This window comes from Bombina bombina, chromosome 3, assembly GCF_027579735.1.
Source record: "Bombina bombina isolate aBomBom1 chromosome 3, aBomBom1.pri, whole genome shotgun sequence".
Classification (NCBI taxonomy): domain Eukaryota; kingdom Metazoa; phylum Chordata; class Amphibia; order Anura; family Bombinatoridae; genus Bombina; species Bombina bombina.
In genome coordinates, this window is record NC_069501.1 from 842,632,760 (window position 1) to 842,656,760 (window position 24,001).

Below are 24,001 nucleotides of genomic sequence, written 5' to 3' on the forward strand. Positions count from 1 at the left end.
CGATAGATAGATAGATAGATAGATAGATAGATAGATAGATAGATAGATCGATAGATAGATCGATGATAGACAGATAGATAGATAGATAGATAGATAGATAGATAGAGTACTGTTCAAAAGTTTTAGGCAAGTGTGAACATTTTTTGGAAAGTAAGAATGCTTTCAAAAATAGAAATGTTAATACTTTATTTTTATCAATTCACAAAATGTAAAGTGAGTAAGTAGAAAAAAAATCTAAATCAAATCAATTCTTCTAGGTACACTTACACACAGTTTTTTAAAGGAACTCAACTGGTAGGTTGTTCAAAACATCTTGGAGAACTAACAACAATTCTGTGAATTTAGGCAGCATCAGTTGATTCTGTCTCGTCATGTAATCCCAGACAGACTTGATGATGTTGAGATCAGGGCTCTGTGGGGGGCCATATCATCACTTTCAGAACTCCTTGTTTTTAATGCCAAAGATAGTTCTTAATTACTTTGGCTGTATGTTTTGTGTCATTATCATGCTGCAGAATAATGTTGAGGCCAATCAGATGCCTACTTGATGGTATTACATGATGGGTATGTATCTGCCTGTGCTTCTCAGCATTGAGGTAACCATTAATTCTAACCAAATCCTCAACTCCATTTGCAGTAATGCAGCCCCAAACTTGCAAGGAACTTCCACCATGTTTCACTGTTGCATGCAGTGAACAAACTGCCTTCTGTTACAGTCAAATATTTAAACTTTTTATTCATTAGTTCCTCCTGCCATTTTTCTGCACCCTTGTTCCTAGGTTTTCATGCATATGCCTTGCTTGCATGTCAGAGGTATGGCTTTTTTTAGACATCAGATGAGTGTACCAGAGTCACACTGGTTATTTGCCAAAACATCAAGAGAGCATGATGTTTATTTCATCTGCTGCACTGTTTCCTTGGCCGACCACAGCATCTTCAATCCTCAACATTCCCTTTTCTTTGTAATTCTTCAGAATAGCTTGGATAGCACATCTGGAAACCCGTCTGCCCTGACATTTCTGCCTGGGAGAGACCTTGCAGGTGCAGTATAACTATCTTGTGTATTGTTGCTGTGCTCAGTCTTGCCATGGTGTATGACTTTTGACATTAAACTGTCTTCAGCAACCTCACCTTGTTAGCAGAGTTTGGCTGTTCCTCACCCAGTTGTATTCTTCCTACACAGCTGTTTCTGATTCAATTAATTATTGTGTTTTAACTTGTTTAATCATGCACTTGACTAAATGCCTATAAAATCCCTGACTTTGTGCCAAGTGTACCTAGAAGAATTGATATTGTTTTGGAGACAAAGGGTGGTCAGACCAAATAATGAGAGAGAGAAAGAGAGAGAGAGGGAGAGAGACATATTTAAAATAAAAATAATATTTCTTCTGAGTGAATAACAATTTTATTTAAAGTATTTTTTAACAGTCCATTGGCTTTAGCAGACTAGGCTTAGCACACCTTAGGGCTAGAGCTGGAGCAAAAGCAAAAACAAGGTTTTGTAAAGCGCCCCATAGAGTTTTATGGGGAGACAAATTTAGCACAGCTATGTTATCCAAACTCCAGATGTTAGGTCACTTAAGGCTTAAACAAAAACCATTTACTTAAAACTTGTAATATGAACGAAAGAATTGGAGCTCGATTGATTAGTGCTTATATTTTTTAGCTCCCCGTGTAATTTAGCCCTAAAATTAGATAACCTCATATTTATAGAGGAACTAACTCAAGAAGTGTAGGAAGAGGAAAAACTATAATTTTCAGATTGCAATTACTGTAAAGATGGCAAAATAAATTAAAAAAAGTTATTTCGCTAGCTAAAATGAATATTTTATAGTTAACTGAATTTTGAGTTAATGTCCCGTTAATGTTGTGTTAAAAATTACACCATGGTTAGGTTTATTTAATTTATTTGTAGAATTAACATGTTAACATAACTTAAAAGAGTAAAAGACAACAGATAATAATGGTAATTATGCTTATTAATGTATGCATTGTTTAGTGTACATTAGTGTACTATACCTTGGTACTTATCATAAAATACAATGGGCCCCATTCTGCAATGTTTCCAGGCAGAGAACATTCAGAACTAGTAATGCAGCATCAGCGAACAGAAGAATAGATTACAGTAGAACACTCTTCTGCAATCCCGTCTCCTGCTTTCGCTCAACCAGTTATTTGAAAGCAGAGGTTATCAATCACCCCAGTCAAAACAGGCCGGGGTAATTTAACTCTACAACTTGCTTCTTAACGTCTTAAGTTTGGCTGAGCAAGCCTGTATTACATGGGCTCTGAATCTGTGTACACAAGTATACCTTAGGAAGGTAGTAAGATCAAATATTATATGCATGTTGTGGTTACAAACTACCTGCACGTTTAGAAAGTGCATGTACAGTACAAACACTCCAATCAGAATCCTGCATTCCTGCTGAAATAAGAATAAGATAAAGGCTAACCAGCATTTGTTTTAATGGCACATATATTGCAAAGTTGCACTGCAACCTACTGGGGCATTGACCTTAAAGACTTTATTCTGAAGTTAAAATTCCATAATATAACTGAAAACATTTATTATATGCCTATACATCTCATTTAAATGCTTGTTTACAATTTTTTTGAGTGTAAATTTGATCACAAATATACAATTTATTACCAGCTTAAATTAAATGTTGTATGCAAATTAAAGGCAATAAGGTAAACAGCTGATTAAACGTCATACACAAAAAAGGTCAGAGACCCGTAGAATTGATATAATTATAAATATGTAAGACTAATCCCAGGCTATAAAAGTTAAAATTTATGATATCTTTGGAATGTTATGGTCTGACTCTTGATCCTTATTCAGTGATGTTGGTTGCCAGATGGAAGTAATGGGCATAAACTAGCAAATCTAAGGATTTACAACTTTTTATTGCATCTTGAACAATTTAAATAAGACTCAGTGAAGCAGAGTCACTATATGAGTAAAACTTGAGTTGGAAGGAAACACCTTTATAGCAATTTATTTTTAGATTGTTTGCTGTGAGATTTACTATGGAACTACAGTCGTTGTCAACTTGTTCCATAAATTCTACCATTACCAAATGTAATGAAAATAGCATCATTTGTAATGGCACATCTTGTTTACAACCTATTGATAATTTCAATGCTATTCTTAATACTGTATTAAGTACTGTCATTACAATTATGTTGGCTTTGGTTATGTTTGCCATGGGCTGCACTGTGGACATAAAAAAGTTTTGGGGTCACATAAAACGTCCTTGGGGTATAGCAGTAGGCTTTCTGTGTCAGTTTGGAATAATGCCTCTTACAGCCTTTGTATTATCTCTTGCCTTCGATATCCATCCTGCTCAAGCTGTTGCAGTCTTAATCATGGGATGCTGTCCAGGAGGAACTAGTTCCAACATTTTGGCATATTGGGCAGATGGCGACATGGATTTAAGGTAAGAATTCTCAAACATGTTAATATGAAAAAGTAAAGAATATTTAATAAATGTTCAAGAGAGGCTTAACCATATAATTATTAGATTTGCTCCATTATATGCCCTATCTACCTAAAGAATATATAGATGCCGAACTCCATATAATTTTACAAGGCATCACAAGTATACATTTATATAGTTTGTTATTGTAAATGGATTTGCAGATTTAAAATGATGACATGATACTTAAAACATTTCTCTATTCCATCTAAAAGATGATCTTCAAAATGTTTTACAGTGTTTTGTTTTTTTGAATAATGTATATTCCTGTGTTGAATACACCAACCTTTTATGTGGGACATTGTTCCTTTCAGACAGTAAACAGCGGCGGTGGAGTCCCAGGACTTACCCGTGTATAATCATGCACTTCCTGTTAGTTACTTCCAATTTAGACAGTTTTTACTTTGTTCGTGGTAAAAAATTGTTAAACAAATTTTCCTGACATATTTTATTTATATGGCACAATAGTTCGGTTTGATATTTAAAGTGACATGAAACCCAAAAAAATTATTTCATGATTTAGATAGAGAATACAATTTTAAACAACTTTCTAATTTATTTCTATTATCTAATTAGTTTCATTCTCTTGGTATCATTTGTTGAAGGAGCAGCAATGCACTACTGGTTTCTAACTGAACACTTGGGTGAACTAATGACAATTGGTATATATATGGATCCACCAATCAGCAGCTAGAACATAGGTTCTTTGCTGCTCCTGAGCTTGCCTAGATAAATCTTTCAGCAAAGTATAACAAGAGAAGGAAGCAAATTAAATAATAGATGTAAATTGGAAAGTTGTTTAAAACTGCATCATCTATCAGAATCATGAAAGGAAAAAAAAATGTGTTTCATGTCCCTTCAAGTTTGCCCTCAAATACCACACATTACCCAATTGTATATACATTTCCTATAGTTTAAAAAAGTATAGATATGTTTGTGTATATATTTCCATAGGCAATACATTTTAAGTTAATGTGAAATGTAGCATATCAAAGTACTGAAGGTATTGTGTAAAAACACTGTCTGCAGTAGCTTACGACAAACTGTCCACATATGCACAAAGTAGCCATAAAACTTACTAATTTAGTAAAATATTTACAGATGTAGCACACTGGGTTATAGCTTCTAAAAATCAAATATGACTGCACTAAAATAGGGATATACTGTATATATATATTGTAACCTGAACCCTGACTATACAGCTGGATGATTCGCACTAATACATCAAAACAGTTGTTGACTTCTGGAGAATTTGAATGTGGCAGACTATCGAATGGCTGCAAAACATTTTATAACATCAAAATTAAAAGTAAGATATAAAAAAATAACTGCGCTTAATATTATAAACATTTGAGGAACAATTCATTTGTAAGTATTCAGTATGAATAGTGATAATTATTAAATGATATAGGCACATTTTATTTTTCTGCCTAGTTTTTTTCTGAACTTAAAAAATAAAGGTTTATTTCCAAAATATTCATTAGGCTGATTTATTTTGCAGCATAAGCATGACGACTTGTTCAACCTTACTTGCCATGGGAATGATGCCTCTGTGCCTCTTCCTTTATACCAAGAAATGGGTTGATTCTGATTCCATAGTGATTCCATATGAAAGCATAGGTAAGATATTAAATGTTATCTTTTATTGTGGTCTATGTCCCAATGGAAATGCTTTGATTGACAATGGTCTAATAAAGACCACTCTTGTTTATTTGAGAGAAAAAAACAATGATCTAATGCATGAGAAAATAATTGTGGTTTACACCAACCCTTATCTGGTCTTTTCATATTATAAAGGCTTTTTACATTGTGTTTGTATTACTTATTCTTTCAGAGAATAAAAATAACAATAACATATTTTTGCCTGCGATCTTAAACCACTTTAGGTAATAGTTGAGACTGCTTATAAATAAATGATAATAGCTATCTTCCATTTACTAAATGCCATTGGAATTTGTCAGCTGTTCTGGTGTTCACAGGTAATAACTATAACTCCAAAAAAAGAAACACGGCACCTAGTTAGCAACTATTTGTAGGAACAAAATATGCAGTGTATTATTGTACTTTAGGATATTATCTTCAAAACAATAGTTAAAACTCAATATACATTACACAATACCTTTAGGTAACACTAGGGTCAGGTAACTCTCTCGTTAGCCCCTCAGAATTCTGGTCATGTAGAGCTGTTCCTTCAGAATTTTAAAATTTACAAATAATAAAAAATACTCAGTCCCACTGTCACCAATGATTTAAAGTATAACAGAGGCGCCACTCCTTAGGATGGTGATGATTCCAAAAGAGAAGGGGTATGATGCCATGGTCAGCTCTTCAACAATAAATGGCGTCTATAGACATGGAAAAAAAGAAGAAAGAAGGTGCTCCAATGGCATAGTAACTCAGGGTGTGAGAGCCCCTCAGATGTCAAACCTCCCTCCACATGTAGGCTACTCACAATATGTTGACACTTATCAAAAAGTGCAAAATAGTGTAGTCTGGGTCCTCAGGAGCTCCCCAGCTAACTCATTCACGGTCACAATGACAGCCCAATGCATGCTTTCCACCAGTAATCAGGATAATGCAGGCTGAAAAGACTTACCAAGCTGGAACTTGTAAGTCAGTTTATTAAAATGTTAAGAACATATAAAATACAAGCTCCTTGAGGAAGCAAGGTATCCATGCAAAACGCATTCAGCTTGCATTTTATATGTATTTATTTATATTTTTACATCAATGGGTCAGAAAAAAAAACTAACACCTGCGATCATGGAATGAAACGGCTACTTTGCATTGAAGCTTCAGTGTACGACGGGGACTGTATGAAGAGGATGCTCTGCGCTGGATGTCTTATCCATTCCACGCCACCGAGATGAAGATAGAAGATGCCCCCAAGATGGATGAAGATGTTGCGGTCTGGATGAAGACTTCTCGTCGCCTGGATGTCCGGACTTCAGCAAACGTGAGTAAATATTCTTGCGTTAGTGTTAGGTGTTTTTTTTTCAGATTAGGGTTTGGGCTTTTGAAAAAGAGCTGAATGCTCTTTTAAGGGCAATGCCCATACAAATGCCCCTTTAGGGGCAATGGGTAGCTTAGGTTTTTTTTAGAGTTATTTTTTTTATTTTGGTGGTTGGTGGGTTTTACTGTTGGGGGGACTTTGTGTTTTACAGGTAAAAGAGATGTTTAACTTAGGGCAATGCCCTAAAATGGCGCTTTTAAGGGTTATTGGTAGTTTATTGTAGGCTGGGGGGTGTTTTATTTTTATAGGGCTATTAGATTAGGTGTAATTGTGTTTTTTTATATAATTTTGTTTATTATTTTTTGTAAGCTTACTCGGCTAGATTTTTTGCGGCCAAAGGGGTGCGTTAGCTACGCGTGTTATTTCCCCCCGCACCTTTTAAATAACGCTGGTATTTAGAGTTCTCTGAAGGGCTGCGTTAGGCTCCAAAAAGGGAGCGTAAAGGCATATTTACCGCCACTTCAACTCTCAATACTAGCGTTGCTTACGGTAGCGGCTAGCTTGAAAAACATGCTTGTGCACGATTCACCCATAAGAAACAATGGGGCAGTTTGGGCTGAAAAAAAAACCTAACACCTGCAAAAAAGCAGCGTTCAGCTCCTAACACAGCCCCATTGTTTCCTTTGGGGAAACAGTTTCTAAGTCTGCACCTAACACTCTAACATGTACCCGAGTCTAAACACCCCTGACCTTACACTTATTAACCCCTAATCTGCTGCCCCCGCAATCGCTGACCCCTGCATATTATTATTAACCCCTAATCTGCCGCACCGGACACCGCCGCAACCTACATTATCCCTATGTACCCCTAATCTGTTGCCCACAACATCGCCGACCCCTATATTATATTTATTAACCCCTAATCTGCCCCCCCCAATGTCGCCGCTACCTTACCTACACTTATTAACCCCTAATCTGCCAACCGGACCTTGCCGCCACTATAATAAATGTATTAACCCCTAAACTGGCTCACTCCTGCCTCGCAAACCCTATAATAAATTTTATTAACCCCTAATCTGCCCTCCCTAACATCTGCGACACCAAACTTCAAGTATTAACCCCTAATCTGCCGACCGGACCTCGCCGCTACTCTAATAAATGTATTAACCCCTAAAGCTAAGTCTAACCCTAACACCCCCCTAAGTTAAATATAATTTTATTCTAACTAAATAAATTAAATCTTATTAAAAAATGAATCCTATTTAAAGCTAAATACTTACCTGTAAAATAAACCCTAATATAGCTACAATATAACGAATAATTACATTGTAGCTATTTTAGGATTTATATTTATTTTACAGGCAACTTTGTATTTATTTTAACCAGGTACAATAGCTATTAAATAGTTATTTACTATTTAATAGCTACCTAGTTAAAATAGTTACAAAATTGCCTGTAAAATAAATCCTAACCTAAGTTACAATTAAAACTAACACTACACTATCAATAAATTAATTAACTAAACTACCTACAATTACCTACAATTAAATCACCTAAACTAAATTACAAAAAACAAACACTAAATTATAAAAAAATAAAAAAAGATTACAAGAATTTTAAACTAATTACACCTACTCTAAGCCCCCTAAAAGAATAACAAAGCCCCCCAAAATAAAATAATGCCCTACCCTAATCTAAAATAAAAAGTTAACAGCTCTATTACCTTACCAGCCCTTAAAAGGGCTTTTTGCAGGGCATGCCCCAAAGAAATCAGCTCTTTTGCCTGTAAAAAAAACATACAATACCCCCCGAACATTACAACCCACCACCCACATACCCCTAATCTAACCCACCCAACCCCCCTTAAAAAACCTAACACTAAGCCCCTGAAGATCTTCCTACCTTGTCTTCACCCTGCCAGGTACCATCCGATCCGTCCAGAAGAGGGTCCGAAGTCTTCATCCTATCTGGCCAGAAGAGGTCCTCCAGAGGGTCCGAAGTCTTCATCCAGGCGGCATCTTCTATCTTCTTCCATCCGGAGCGGAGCGGGTCCATCTTGAAGCAGCCGGCGCGGATCCATCCTCTTCTAACGACGTCCTAACACCGAATGAAGGTTCCTTTAAATGACGTCATCCAAGATGGCGTCCCTCGAATTCCGATTGGCTGATAGGATTCTATCAGCCAATCGGAATTAAGGTAGGAAAAATCTGATTGGCTGATTGAATCAGCCAATCAGATTCAAATTCAATCGGATTGGCTGATCCAATCAGCCAATCAGATTGAGCTTGCATTCTATTGGCTGATCCGCGCCGGCTGCTTCAAGATGGACCCGCTCCACTCCGGATGGAAGAAGATAGAAGATGCTGCCTGGATGAAGACTTCCGACCCTCTGGAGGACCTCTTCTGGCCGGATAGGATGAAGACTTCGGACCCTCTGGAGGACCTCTTCTGCCCAGATAGGATGAACACTTCGGACCCTCTTCTGAATGGATCGGATGGTACCCGGCTGGGTGAAGACAAGGTAGGAAGATCTTCAGGGGCTTAGTGTTAGGTTTTTTAAGAGGGGTTTGGGTGGGTTAGATTAGGGGTATGTGGGTGGTGGGTTGTAATGTTGGGGGGGTATTGTATGTTTTTTTTACAGGCAAAAGAGCTGATTTCTTTGGGGCATACCCCGAAAAAAGCCCTTTTAAGGGCTGGTAAGGTAATAGAGCTGTTAACTTTTTATTTTAGATTAGGGTAGGGCATTTTTTTTTATTTTGGGGGCTTTGTTATTTTTTAGGGGGCTTAGAGTAGGTGTAATTAGTTTAAAATTCTTGTAATCTTTTTTTATTTTTTTGTAATTTAGTGTTTGTTTTTTTTGTAATTTAGTTTAGTTGATTTAATTGTAGGTAATTGTAGGTAGTTTAGTTAATTAATTTATTGATAGTGTAGTGTTAGTTTTAATTGTAACTTAGGTTAGGATTTATTTTACAGGTAATTTTGTAATTATTTTAACTAGGTAGCTATTAAATAGTAAATAACTATTTAATAGCTATTGTACCTGGTTAAAATAAATACAAAGTTGCCTGTAAAATAAATATAAATCCTAAAATAGCTACAATGTAATTATTCGTTATATTGTAGCTATATTAGGGTTTATTTTACAGGTAAGTATTTAGCTTTAACTAGGATTATTTTTTTTAATAAGATTTAATTTATTTTGTTAGAATAAAATTATATTTAATTTAGGGGGGTGTTAGGGTTAGGGTTAGACTTAGCTTTAGGGGTTAATACATTTATTAGAGTAGCGGCGAGGTCCGGTCGGCAGATTAGGGGTTAATACTTGAAGTTAGGTGTCGCAGATGTTAGGGAGGGCAGATTAGGGGTTAATAAAATTTATTATAGAGTTTGCGAGGCGGGAGTGAGGCGGTTTAAGGGTTAATACATTTATTATAGTGGCGGCGAGGTCCGGTCGGCAGATTAGGGGTTAATAACTGTAGGTAAGGTAGCGGCGACGTTGGGGGGGCAGATTAGGGGTTAATAAATATTATGTAGGTGTTGGCGATGTAAGGGGCAGCAGATTAGGGGTACATAGGGATAATGTAGGTGGCGGCTGTGTCCTGTCGGCAGATTAGAGGTTAAAAAAATTTATTCGAGTGGCGGCGATGTGGGGGGGCCTCGGTTTAGGGGTACATAGGTAGTTTATGGGTGTTAGTGTACTTTAGAGCACAGAAGTTAAGAGCTTTATAAACCTGCGTTAGCCCATAAAGCTCTTAACTACTGACTTTTTTCTGCGGTAGGAGTCTTGTCGGTAGAGGGTCTACCGCTCACTTCAGCCAAGACTCTAAATACCGGCATTAGGAAGATCCCATTGAAAAGATAGGATACGCAGTTGGCGTAAGGGGATCTGCAGTATGGAAAAGTCACGGCTGGAAAGTGAGCATTAGACCCTTTCCTGACTGACTGTAAATACCAGCGGGCGGTAAAAAGCAGCGTTAGGACCCCTTAACACTGGTTTTGACGGCTAACGCAGAACTCTAAATCTAGGCGACTGTTTTTTATTTTTTGTAATTTTAGATTTTTTTATTTTTCTCGTAGTGTTAGGTTTTTTTTAATTTGTAATTTCGATGTTTTAATTGGTAGTATTTTTTATTTTATTAGAATAGTAAGGTTAGTTTAATGTTAGGTTTATTTTTATTTCACAGGTAAGTTTTTATTTATTTAAATATAGTTATATTGTAATTTTTATTTAAAGTTAGGGGGTGTTAGGTTTAGGGGTTAGAAGTTTAATTTAGTGTTTTGCAATGTGGAGGGCTGGCAGTTTAGGGGTTAAAAGATTTATTTAGTGGTGGAGATGTGGGAGTCCATAGGTTTAGGGGTTAATAGGTTTATTTAGTTGCAGAGATGTGGGAGTCTAGAGGTTGAGGGGTTAAACACTTTATTATAGTGTCGGCGATGTTGGGAGCGGTGGAATAGGGGTTAATAACTTTATTATAGTGGCGGTGATGTCGAGGAGTGGCGGATTAGGGTTTAATAGCTTTATTATAGTGGCGGCGATGTTGGGGAGTGGTGGAATAGGGGTTAATAACTTTATTATAGTGGCGGTGATGTCGGGGAGTGGCAGATTAGGGTTTAATAGCTTTATTATAGTGGCGGCGATGTTGAGGAGCGGTGGAATAGAGGTTAATAACTTTATTATAGTGCCGGTGATGTCAGGGAGCGCCGGAATAGGAGTTAATCATTTTTATTAGTGTCAGCTATGTCGGGAGCATCACATTAGAGTTTGACCCCTTAGTGCCCACAGCACTTTTCCATTTTCTGACCGTTTGAGACCAAGGCTATTTTTACATTTCTGCTGTGTTTGTGTTTAGCTGTAATTGTCCTCTTACTCATTTACTGTACCCACACATATTATATACCGTTTTTCTCGCCATTGAATGGAATTTCTAAAGATAACATTATTTTCATTATATCTTATAATTTACTATAAAAAAAATCTATAAAATATCATGAAAAAATGGAAAAAAAAAACACTTTTTCTAACTTTGAGCCGCAAAATCTGTTACACATCTACAACCACCAAAAAACATCCATGCTAAATAGTTTCTAAATTTTGTCCTGAGTTTAGAAATACCCAATGTTTACATGTTCTTTGCTTTTTTTGCAAGTTATAGGGCAATAAATACAAGTAGCACTTTACTATTTCAAAACCACTTTTTTTCAAAATTAGCGATAGTTACATTGGAACATTGATATCTGTCAGGAATCCCTGAATATCCGTTGACATGTATATATATTTTTTTTATAAGACAACCAAAAGTATTGATTTAGGCCCATTTTGGTATATTTCATGCCACCATTTCACCGCCAAATGCGATCAAATAAAAAAATTGTTCACTTTTTCACAAACGTTTACAAACAACTTGTGCAATTATGGCACAAATGGTTGTAAATGCTTCTCTCGGATACCCTTTGTTCAGAAATAGCAGACATTTATGGCTGTGGCATTACTTTTTGGTAATAAGAAGGCCGCTAAATGCTGCTGTGCACCATACTTGTATTATGCCCAGCAGTGAAGAGGTTAATTAGGTAGCTTGTAGGGAGCATGTAGGGTTAATTTTAGCTTTAGCGTAGTGTAGTAGACAACCTAAAGTATTGATCTAGGCCCATTTTGATATATTTCATGCCACCATTTCACTGCCAAATTCAATCAAATAAAAAAAAAAGTTCACTTTTTCACTAACTTTGGGTTTCTCACCATATAACAAGTATGCACCACCCTTGTAATATGCCCAGCAGTGACGGGGTTAATTAGGTAGCTTGTAGGGAGCTTGAAGAGTTAATTTTAGCTTTAGTGTAGAGATCAGCCTCCCACCTGACACATCCCACCCCATGATCCCTCTCAAACAGCTCTCATCCCTCCCCACAATTGTCCCCGCTCTCTTAAGTACTGGCACAAAGTTTGCCAGTACTAAAATAAAAGGCTTTTTTTCATTTTTTCTTTCATTTTTTTTTTTTTTATATATTCTGCTGTGTATAATGTCTCCTTAGCCCCCAACCTCATTGATCCCACCCAAAGAGCTCTCTAACCCTCCCCCCACTAACTATTCCCCACCATTTTGGGTACTGGCAGCTGTCTGCCAGTGTCCACTTTGCACTTAAATGTGTGGGGGGTTTTTGTTTTTTTTAAATAACCACTTTTTGCTGTAGTGTAGCTGCCCCCCCCCTGCATAACCTACCCCCTCCCCCTCCTAGATCTATTTAGAAATTATTTCCCCCCTACTCTCCAACCCACCACCTTGTCCCACCACTTTGAATTTGTAAAGCCAGATCGCGGGTGCGCACCTGCACACGCGCACACCCGGCGATCTTTTCCGACTGCTGGCCGGAAGATTGCCAGCAATGGACCGCCCACCCGCCTCCCTGTAGCTGCTCCCACCCACCAACGATCGGCACCATCGCTATCAATATTGAGGCATCACTGCAATACCTTAGAAGCTGCTGGAAGCAATCAGGATTGCTTCCAGAGCTTCAAACACCAGAGAACGTGCCAGGCATGCCCTTGGTCGTTAAGTGACCTCCAATGGAGGACATGCCTGGCACGTCCTTGGTCGTTAAGGGGTTAATAAATTTATTTAATAGTTGCAATGTGGTTGGGCGGCAGATTAGAGGTTAATAGGTTTAATATAGTGTTTGTGATGCGGGAGGGTGGCGGTTTAGAGGTTAACAGGTAGTTTATGGGTGTTAGTGTACTTTTTTAACACTTTAGTTATGAGTTTTGTGAAACATTTTTGTGGCTTAAAACTCATAACTACTGCTTTCAGATGGCGGTAAGGATCTTTCGGTATAGGCTGTAACGCAAGCATTTTAGTGTCACCGCACAACCTGTAATACCGGAGCTATGAAAATCCCAGACAAAAACATAATTTTTGCGGAATGGACATTGCATTACAGGCTAAAATGCTTGCGCTACAGCTATACCGACACGACTCGTAATATGCGTTACTGGCCATTACACTGAAATTACATTTTAGAGTTAAAAGCCATAACACAAAACTCGTAATCTAGCTGTAAGAGAATTAAATTAAATATTTAGACAAATGTTGGAACAAAAGGAAAGGAGCAGCAGTAAGTATATCTTTATATAAAAAAAAGTCTAGAATTATATCGAAAACATTCTCAGTTTATAATCTAAAATCTGAGACATTAGGAAAAAAGTGTGAAAGCTCACAGACTAGGGCAGTATGCTGAATGTTTGAGTATGAGAATGTTTTTGGAGTGAAAAACAAAATAACAATCTCAGAGAAATGTAAGCAGTAGAAGAAGGAAAACGAGGGAATGACTTAGCAGTGGGAGATGCAGGTGTACTTCAGAGCAGTTTTATAATAGTAAACCTACAAGTAATGGATGGGATGATAGATAAAAATATAAATAAGGGCATCATTCTTCCTCCTCACTGAAGTGACCTTCATTACCATTGGTGGTTCAAGATAAAAGCAAAATATACCCATGAAACAAACATTCTGTTTCTGGAAAAACATAATTTATGTTAGAACTTACCTGATAAATTCATTTCTTTCATATTAGCAAGAGTCCATGAGCTAGTGATGTATGGGATATACATTCCTACCAGGAGGGGAAAAGTTTCCCAAACCTCAAAATGCCTATAAATACACCCCTCACCACACCCACAAATCAGTTTAACGCATAGCCAAGAAGTGGGGTGATAAGACAAAAGTGCGAAAGCATAAAAAATAAGGAATTGGAATAATTGTGCTTTATACAAAAAAATCATAACCACCACAAAAAGGGTGGGCCTCATGGACTCTTGCTAATATGAAAGAAATGAATTTATCAGGTAAGTTCTTACATAAATTATGTTTTCTTTCATGTAATTAGCAAGAGTCCATGAGCTAGTGACGTATGGGATAATGACTACCCAAGATGTGGATCTTCCACGCAAGAGTCACCAGAGAGGAAGGGATAAAATAAAGACAGCCAATTCCGCTGAAAATAATCCACACCCAAAATAAAGTTTAAATCTTATAATGAAAAAAACTGAAATTATAAACAGAAGAATCAAACTGAAACAGCTGCCTGAAGTACTTTTCTACCAAAAACTGCTTCAGAAGAAGAAAACACATCAAAATGGTAGAATTTAGTAAAAGTATGCAAAGAAGACCAAGTTGCTGCTTTGCAAATCTGATCAACCGAAGCTTCATTCCTAAACGCCCAGGAAGTAGAAACTGACCTAGTAGAATGAGCTGTAATCCTTTGAGGCGGAGTTTTACCCGACTCGACATAAGCATGATGAATTAAAGATTTCAACCAAGATGCCAAAGAAATGGCAGAAGCCTTCTGACCTTTCCTAGAACCGGAAAAGGTAACAAATAGACTAGAAGTCTTTCGGAAATTCTTAGTAGCGTCAACATAATATTTCAAAGCTCTAACTACATCCAAAGAATGCAATGATCTCTCCTTAGAATTCTTAGGATTAGGACATAATGAAGGAACCACAATTTCTCTACTAATGTTGTTAGAATTCACAACCTTAGGTAAAAATTTAAAAGAAGTTCGCAACACCGCCTTATCCTGATGAAAAATCAGAAAAGGAGACTCACAAGAAAGAGCAGATAATTCAGAAACTCTTCTAGCAGAAGAGATGGCCAAAAGAAACAAAACTTTCCAAGAAAGTAATTTAATGTCCAATGAATGCATAGGTTCAAACGGAGGAGCCTGAAGAGCCCCCAGAACCAAATTCAAACTCCAAGGAGGAGAAATTGACTTAATGACAGGTTTTATACGAACCAAAGCTTGTACAAAACAATGAATATCAGGAAGATTAGCAATCTTTCTGTGAAAAAGAACAGAAAGAGCAGAGATTTGTCCTTTCAAGGAACTTGCAGACAAACCTTTATCCAAACCATCCTGAAGAAACTGTAAAATTCTCGGAATTCTAAAAGAATGCCAGGAAAAATGATGAGAAAGACACCAAGAAATGTAAGTCCTCCAGACTCTATAATATATCTTCCTAGATACAGATTTACGAGCCTGTAACATAGTATTAATCACAGAGTCAGAGAAACCTCTTTGACTAAGAATCAAGCGTTCAATCTCCATACCTTTAAATTTAAGGATTTGAGATCCTGATGGAAAAAAGGACCTTGCGACAGAAGGTCTGGTCTTAACGGAAGAGTCCACGGTTGACAAGAGGCCATCCGGACAAGATCCGCATACCAAAACCTGTGAGGCCATGCTGGAGCCACCAGCAGAACAAACGTGCATTCCTTCAGAATCTTGGAGATTACTCTTGGAAGAAGAACTAGAGGCGGAAAGATATAGGCAGGATGATACTTCCAAGGAAGTGACAATGCATCCACTGCTTCCGCTTGAGGATCCCTGGATCTGGACAGATACCTGGGAAGTTTCTTGGTTAGATGAGAAGCCATCAGATCTATTTCTGGAAGTCCCCACATTTGAACAATCTGAAGAAATACCTCTGGGTGAAGAGACCATTCGCCCGGATGTAACGTTTGGCGACTGAGATAATCCGCTTCCCAATTGTCTATACCTGGGATATGAACCGCAGAAACTAGACAGGAGCTGGATTCTGCCCATACCAGTATTCGAGATACTTCTTTCATAGCCAGAGGACTGTGAGTCCCTCCTTGATGATTGATGTATGCCACAGTTGTGACATTGTCTGTCTGAAAACAAATGAACGATTCTCTCTTTAGAAGAGGCCATGACTGAAGAGCTCTGTAAATTGCACGGAGTTCCAAAATATTGATTGGTAATCTCACCTCCTGAGATTCCCAAACCCCTTGTGCTGTCAGAGACCCCCAAACAGCTCCCCAACCTGTCAGACTTGCATCTGTTGAAATTACAGTCCAGGTCGGAAGAACAAAAGAAGCCCCCTGAACTAAACGATGGTGATCTGTCCACCACGTCAGAGAGTGTCGTACAAACGGTTTTAAAGATATTAGTTGAGATATCTTTGTGTCCGATGCAGCAATCATAAGACCTAGAATTTCCATGCATAAGGCTACCGAAGGGAATGATTGTGATTGAAGGTTTCGACAAGCTGAGATCAATTTTAGACATCTCTTGTCTGTCAGAGACAGAGTCATGGACACTGAATCTATCTGGAAACCTAAAAAGGTTACCCTTGTCTGAGGAATCAATGAACTTTTCGGTAAATTGATCCTCCAACCATGATCTTGAAGAAACAACACAAGTCGATTCGTATGAGATTCTGCTAAATGTGAAGACTGAGCAAGTACCAAGATATCGTCCAAATAAGGAAATACCACAATACCCTGTTCTCTGATTACAGACAGAAGGGCACCGAGAACCTTTGTAAAAATTCTTGGAGCTGTTGCTAGGCCAAACGGCAGAGCCACAAACTGGTAATGCTTGTCTAGGAAAGAGAATCTCAGAAACTGATAGTGATCTGGATGAATCGGAATATGCAGATATGCATCCTGTAAATCTATTGTGGACATATAATGCCCTTGCTGAACAAAAGGCAGGATAGTCTTTATAGTTACCATTTTGAATAAATATGAAGATTTATCAGCATCAACCTCTGAGACAGAATCCTCTGAACCAGAGGAACCAATATCAGAATCAGAATGATGATGTTCATTTAAAAATTCATCTGAAAAATGAGAAGTTTTAAAAGACCTTTTACGTTTACTAGAAGGAGGAATAACAGACATAGCCTTCTTAATGGATTTAGAAACAAAATCTCTTACGTTAACAGGAACACTCTGAGTATTAGATGTTGACGGAACAGCAACAGGTAATGTAACATTACTAAAGGAAATATTATCTGCATTAACAAGTTTGTCATGACATTCATTACAAACAACAGCTGGAGGAACAGATACCACAAGTTTACAGCAGATACACTTAACTTTGGTAGATCCAGCACCAGGCAGCGTTTTTCCAGAAGTATCTTCTGACTCAGTGTCAATCTGGGACATCTTGCAATATGTAATAGAAAAAACAACATATAAAGCAAAATTGATCAAATTCCTTAAATGACAGTTTCAGGAATGGGAAAAAATGCCAGTGAACAAGCTTCTAGCAACCAGAAGCAATAAATAATGAGACTTAAATAATGTGGAGACAATAGTGACGCCCATATTTTTTAGCGCCAAAAAAGACGCCCACATTATTTGGCGCCTAAATGCTTTTGGCGCCAAAAATGACGCCACATCCGGAACGCCGACACTTTTGGCGCAAAAAAACATAAAATGACGCAACTTCCGGCGACACGTATGACGCCAGAAACAGAAAAAAAAAATTGCACCAAAAAAGTCAGCGCCAAGAATTACGCAATAAAATGAAGCATTTTCAGCCCCCGCGAGCCTAACAGCCCACAGGGGAAAAAGTCAAATTTTAAGGTAAGAAAAAAATTGATTTATTCATATGCATTATCCCAAATATGAAACTGACTGTCTGAAATAAGGAACGTTGAACATCCTGAGTCAAGGCAAATAAATGTTTGAATACATATATTTAGAACTTTATATAAAAGTGCCCAACCATAGCTTAGAGTGTCACAGAAAATAAGACTTACCCCAGGACATGTAGTAGAAAGCCAAACCAGCACTGAAACAAGAATCAGTAGAGGTAATGGTATATATAAGAGTATATCGTCGATCTGAAAAGGGAGGTAAGAGATGAATCTCTACGACCGATAACAGAGAACCTATGAAATAGACCCCGTAGAAGGAGATCATTGAATTCAAATAGGCAATACTCTCCTCACATCCCTCTGACATTCACTGCACGCTGAGAGGAAAACCGGGCTCCAACCTGCTGCGGAGCGCATATCAACGTAGAATCTAGCACAAACTTACTTCACCACCTCCACAGGAGGCAAAGTTTGTAAAAACTGATTTGTGGGTGTGGTGAGGGGTGTATTTATAGGCATTTTGAGGTTTGGGAAACTTTGCCCCTTCTGGTAGGAATGTATATCCCATACGTCACTAGCTCATGGACTCTTGCTAATTACATGAAAGAAAAATGTATTTATGGCCAATTTAGCATCCCTTTAGCCTCTCATACTAAAAAATGCAATGTCTCTTTCAGGAATATCGCTAGTAACTCTTGTGGTACCAGTTGGAATTGGGATGTTTGTAAATCATAAATGGCCTAAACAAGCAAAGAAAATTCTCAAGGTGAGAGCATATTTTCCAACTTTTCCCAGTCTTCTAACTATAGACAAAATATCTTTCCAGTCATCTATTCAGTCATATATTCAATTCATATGTATTATTCAAGTGTGTGTGTATATATATATATATTTATATCTACTGTATATATATATATATATATATATATATATATATATATATATATATATATATATATATATATATATATTATAGCAACCACTTAAGTGCTTTGTTCTCCTGTATAGGTTGGTTCAATTACTGGAGGCATTCTCATCATTATTATAGCTGTGATTGGTGGTGTTCTATACAAGGGATCCTGGGCTACTTCGCCTAAATTATGGATTATAGGCACAATTTTCCCAGCTGCTGGATACACATTGGGCTTTTGCTTGGCCTGGTTATCTAACCAATCCTGGAGAAGGTATACATTGCACTTACAAATAAAGAGTATACATTAAATAACATAACAAATTAAAAGAGCATGTATAGTTGTATACAGGGATGGAAGGTATGTAAAAATGTACCTTCAAGAACTGTATAATGCCATTATATCCTATTATATTGGTAATGTAAGATTTTAAGTTCTCTTTTTGCACCTAAAATAGTGCAGGCTTTTGGTTTATGTAGGTGACAAATTAAACATTTACTCAAACAAGTTCTTTATGGAAATAATCTTTGTATTTTGCATTTGCTTTAATTATTAATTGAAACACAGTTTAACCCATATTTAAAGCTTCTAATTCACAAATGTCTACTTTTCCACATTTAAAATAAGAGGCATTTGTTACAGAAAAACACTTGGCTTTCTCTGACATTTATGTTTAGGGGCAAGAAAATTGACCCAATTGTAAGCCAGTAAGTCAAGCCTTAAAGGGGACAGTAAACATCTTGTAATAACAAGACATTTCTGTTGTCTTCCTATAGAATAACATATAAACCAAGTTAAAACAATTTTTACTCCAATTGTTTTCAATAGCCCCGCCACACACACAAACACACACAGTTTAGAGGAACTAGTTTTGGCTTTAGTGTGCAAACAAAAAGGTTAGCCACAGTCATAATAATAGTATAAAGTACATTGTTCTGCAGTTGTTATCAATTGAAGCCTATTTGGGAAATATATGTAGCATGCTTAGTCTTGAAAAGGCAGCAGAGATTTTAAGTTATAACATTTCGAAAATCCTCAATTTTCAGAGCTAATAAAATAAATTACTGTATATTGTAAAGTTATATTATTACAAATAACTAAACATTATGGGGCTGATTTATTAATGGCTAAATGCATCTTTATGCATCTGTTTCCGCGTGAGCCTTTAGACCGCTGCTCCTTAACTCGTCCACCGCTACTGAGGTCATATACGATTGGGTTGATTGGCACCCCCTGCTAGCAGCCGCAAATCTGCAGGGGGCGGCATTGCAAAAGCAGTTCACCAGAACTGCTTGTGTAATGAAAAATGCCGTCAGCATATGCTGTCCGCATTTATCAATGTGTGGCGGACATGAGCAGGATAATAAATCTGTCCCTTTATATTAAAATAGCAAGGTGTTTACTGACCCTTTAAATATAAAGTTTGAGGTTAACAGCTAATCACTGCTTTTATATTCAGTCAAATTAGTTGTATCTCTACATATTTATAACTATTTTAAAAATAAGACTTATAATTGAATCTTTGATCTTTTAAACTGTTATGTGAAACTTACAATGAAGAATACAGAAATGGTTGATTTTAAATCATTTTGCTTAACAAAATAGAACAATAATTTGCAAGTACATAAATTGCACTGATTCCAAAAAAAGAGACTATGCTTTATTCTATATCTAGGTGTCGTACGGTGGCACTGGAAACTGGCATGCAAAACACACAGCTCTGTACTACCATAGTACAACTTTCGTTTACTCCTGAACAACTTAACTTGATGTTCACATTTCCACTAATCTACAGTATTTTCCAGCTTGTATTTGTGTTTGTACTATTATTAGGTAAGTAATAATGGTAAAAGGTAACATCTTTAAATCCATTGTGTTGGTTGATATGTTACATTATGAATAACTAGAGCAGGGGCTGGCAGTTTTTCATGAGTGCTGTGCCAAAGAAATACTATAATGTGACCATTTTTCTGAAAAAATGGCAAAACCAGGTTTGCCCTGTGCAATGTCTTTAGTCCCTTAGCCACAATAACATAAGTTGCAGTGTGTTATTCCCCTTTATATAGCAAGCTTAATATGAACTACAGGTACAGGTTGCTAAATGCGGTTAGATGCACTCTCACTCACCCCGCTCTTCATGCGGCAGCCTCACTTGGTCTGTCCTCCCGGATCTGACTCCTTTCAAAGCAGAAGGAAGAGGTCTTACCTGGTGTAGAGTGTCCGCTTGCAACCTCCACAGTCGCGGTTCCTATTGCGTCCCAAATTTCACAGCTCGCCTGGTCACAGCTGCACCTGATGCTGCCTTCCAATTTGGGATGTGATCCTGAGAGCAAACTCCTTCCTGTTTGCAAGTTACATGAAGTAGAAAAGAAGAGGCGGATCCATCCAATACTTCCAAACACTGTGAATTTATTGTAGCAAATTTCTTTCACAAACAATTGTTGCAAAAAACTTCAGAGACACACACTTAAAACCATAGGAGCTGATGTGATGTCCGGTTTCAGTCTTACATGTTTCAGCAGATCCTGACCGCCTTAATCAGAGAACAATGATTAAAGCGTTCAGGATCTGCCGAAACATGTAAGACTGAAACCGGACCTCACATCAGCTCCTATGGTTTTAAGTGTGTGTCTCTGAAGTTTTTTGCAACAATTGTTTGTGAAAGAAATTTGCTACAATAAATTCACAGTGTTTGGAAGTATTGGATGGATCCGCCTCTTCTTTTCTACTATAATGTGACCATGTGTGCCAGCCTTATTTTTTTTTTATAAGAAAAATAGAGACTGAACATTACATTGGACTCGTGGCTCGGCAACCATTATGTTAGTCACATATCCACATCAGATCAGACCCTTGTTCCCTATAGCTCCTCTGTCACCCTATAGCCATATCATATACAAGTCTTAGTCAGCTGGCCCTAAAGTTTCTGTTTCAGCCACTAAACTTAATTTACCCCAAACCTGCCCAGTTGCAGTCTGTTGCTTTGGGTCACCAAGCATGTAGTATGCTTTTTCTCAAGTAATGTGCATGGTGCCTTTGTTGGGGAGTAAATAAGAACAGCACAGTTGTGCAAAGTATCCATGGGCAGTGTTCAAATATTTGCATCTATCTACATTTTACATAAATGTTTTTTTTTTACATATATCCAGAATGTGTGGCTATTCTCTTGTGTCTTCCTCTACACTAGTTAATGCAAATAGCAAATTTATTTTGGACTGATCAAGAAAGGGAAATATATTTATGAATGATCCAAGAAAAATATAAATTACATGACCAAAAGTATGTGGACACCAGACCTTGTTGTGAGCTTGCTGGACATTCCATTCCAAACTATTGCTACAAAGTTGCGAGCGTCCAATTGTCGAAAATGCCTTTGTATACTGTAGCATTAAGATGACCCTTGACTAAGGGGCCTAACCCAAACCCTGAAAAAACAACCACAGACCATTATGCCTCCTCCACCCAACTTTACAGTAGGCACTACGCAATCCAGTATGTAGTGTCCTCCTGGCATCCATCACACCCATATTCTTCAATCGGACCGCCAGACAGTGGCATAATCACTCCAGAGGACACAATTCCACTGCTCCAGAATGCAGAAGCAGTGTTGATGTGAGGCTGGTGTACAGTTGATTGGCCATGAAAACCAATTTCATGAAGCTCCTGATGCACAGTTTTTGTGCTGATGTTGCCTGCAGAGACAGTCTATGTAGAGAGTGATACAACAGAGGATAGGCTATTTTATGGCCTACATGCTTCAGTACTTGGCAGCAGTTTGTATGGTTTACCACTGTGTGGTGGGGATGTTGCTCCTATGCACTTCTACTTCACAATAATAGCAGTTACAGTTGGCCAAGACAGATTGTAGAAATTTCCCAAACCATAGGGTGACATCCTATGACAGTGCCATGTTTAAAGTCCCTGATTTTCTCAGTATGACCCATTTTATTGCCAATATTTGTGTATGGGGACTTATGGCTGTGTGGTAGATATTATGCATATGTTAGTAATGAGTGTGACTGGAACATCTGAACTCAATCATTAGTAGGGGTGTCCACATACTTTTTTTGCCATATAGTGTCTATAGTTCAAATAATTGGTCAAGAATGAGATATTCAAATACAAATCAAAACTCATAAAATGATCAATGCTCTTTTCAAATCAAAATGGTCTGTGATAACAGATTAGATAGACAGACGGGAATACAGACTGATAGATAGATAGATAGATAGATATGGACAGATAGATAGATAGAGATAGATAGGATTTGTATTGTGTATAACTGGTTAACTGTAAATCTTTTTTTCTCTAACAAAAAATACTTTTTGCACAGGATACCAACTATACTTAAGATACTATGGGAAAAAATCAGAAGATGACATAAAAGAAATAGAAGAAAACAAACCTGACTCATCATACGAAAATACAAATGGAGGGTTTGAAATTGATGAGAAACCTAGCGCTAGCAATGGAGACATCACTGCAAATTCCTGAACTAACCATTGACCTCTTAAACTTTTACAGGACAAAAAAGGATCAGTTGGTGGCAATTTATGTTCTGCCTAATGACATGTACTACATATCAATTATCAAAACCAGTATATTTTGTTAAAGGGATATAATGCTGCTTTAAGGAAATGCACAAATGTGTTAAGCTCACAGTTAAAGCCATCAAGATTGACAGTGAATTGCTATTCTGGAGCTAACTTTAAAGGGACATTTTATCATGTCATTTAAAATAGCTGATTTTACCAGTTGAATAAACCCAATATACAGCCATAATTAGCATTTCAAAACCTAACTATTAGGTATTTGGTCTATTTAAATAGGTGTGTCTTTGAGAACACAAGGTAATGGATTTAATGAAAAAATCAGATATTTAAAATACAAAAAAAGACATAAATTGTACATACATTGTATACTCTGCAGAATTTATAACGTAATTTGAAACACATTGTACAGTGTAGTGTCCCTTTAATATTGTGCTTAACACTCTTGCTCTGGTTCAAAACATAGGTATAGGCAAATAACAGGGCAATAAGAAAATGTTCTAAGGCATTATTGCCTTTAACTTTTTGTAACTTTATTTGTCTTTAATATACAAAGAAAAAAAAACAAGCTTATCTTCTACTTATTATGTAAATATTGTAAGAAAGTGTATTTGAATTTAATTTATGTTATTAGTCTATTAAACATTTAATTATTTTATCACTAATACTAGTCAAGTTTGCTCCTTTGTTCTTTTTAAAAAGTA

General features: G+C 37.1%; 1 protein-coding gene across 1 annotated transcript; it reads left to right on the forward strand.

Annotated features, from left to right (window-relative positions):
- Nucleotides 1-3,030: 3,030 nt before the first annotated feature.
- On the forward strand, nt 3,031-23,241 carry LOC128652542 (ileal sodium/bile acid cotransporter-like). Its single transcript, XM_053705472.1, has 6 exons — nt 3,031-3,440; nt 4,981-5,099; nt 18,514-18,602; nt 18,845-19,020; nt 20,423-20,580; nt 23,081-23,241. The coding sequence occupies exons 1-6, from the start codon at nt 3,031-3,033 to the stop codon at nt 23,239-23,241; spliced, it is 1,113 nt and encodes a 370-aa protein (XP_053561447.1).
- Nucleotides 23,242-24,001: the final 760 nt, after the last annotated feature.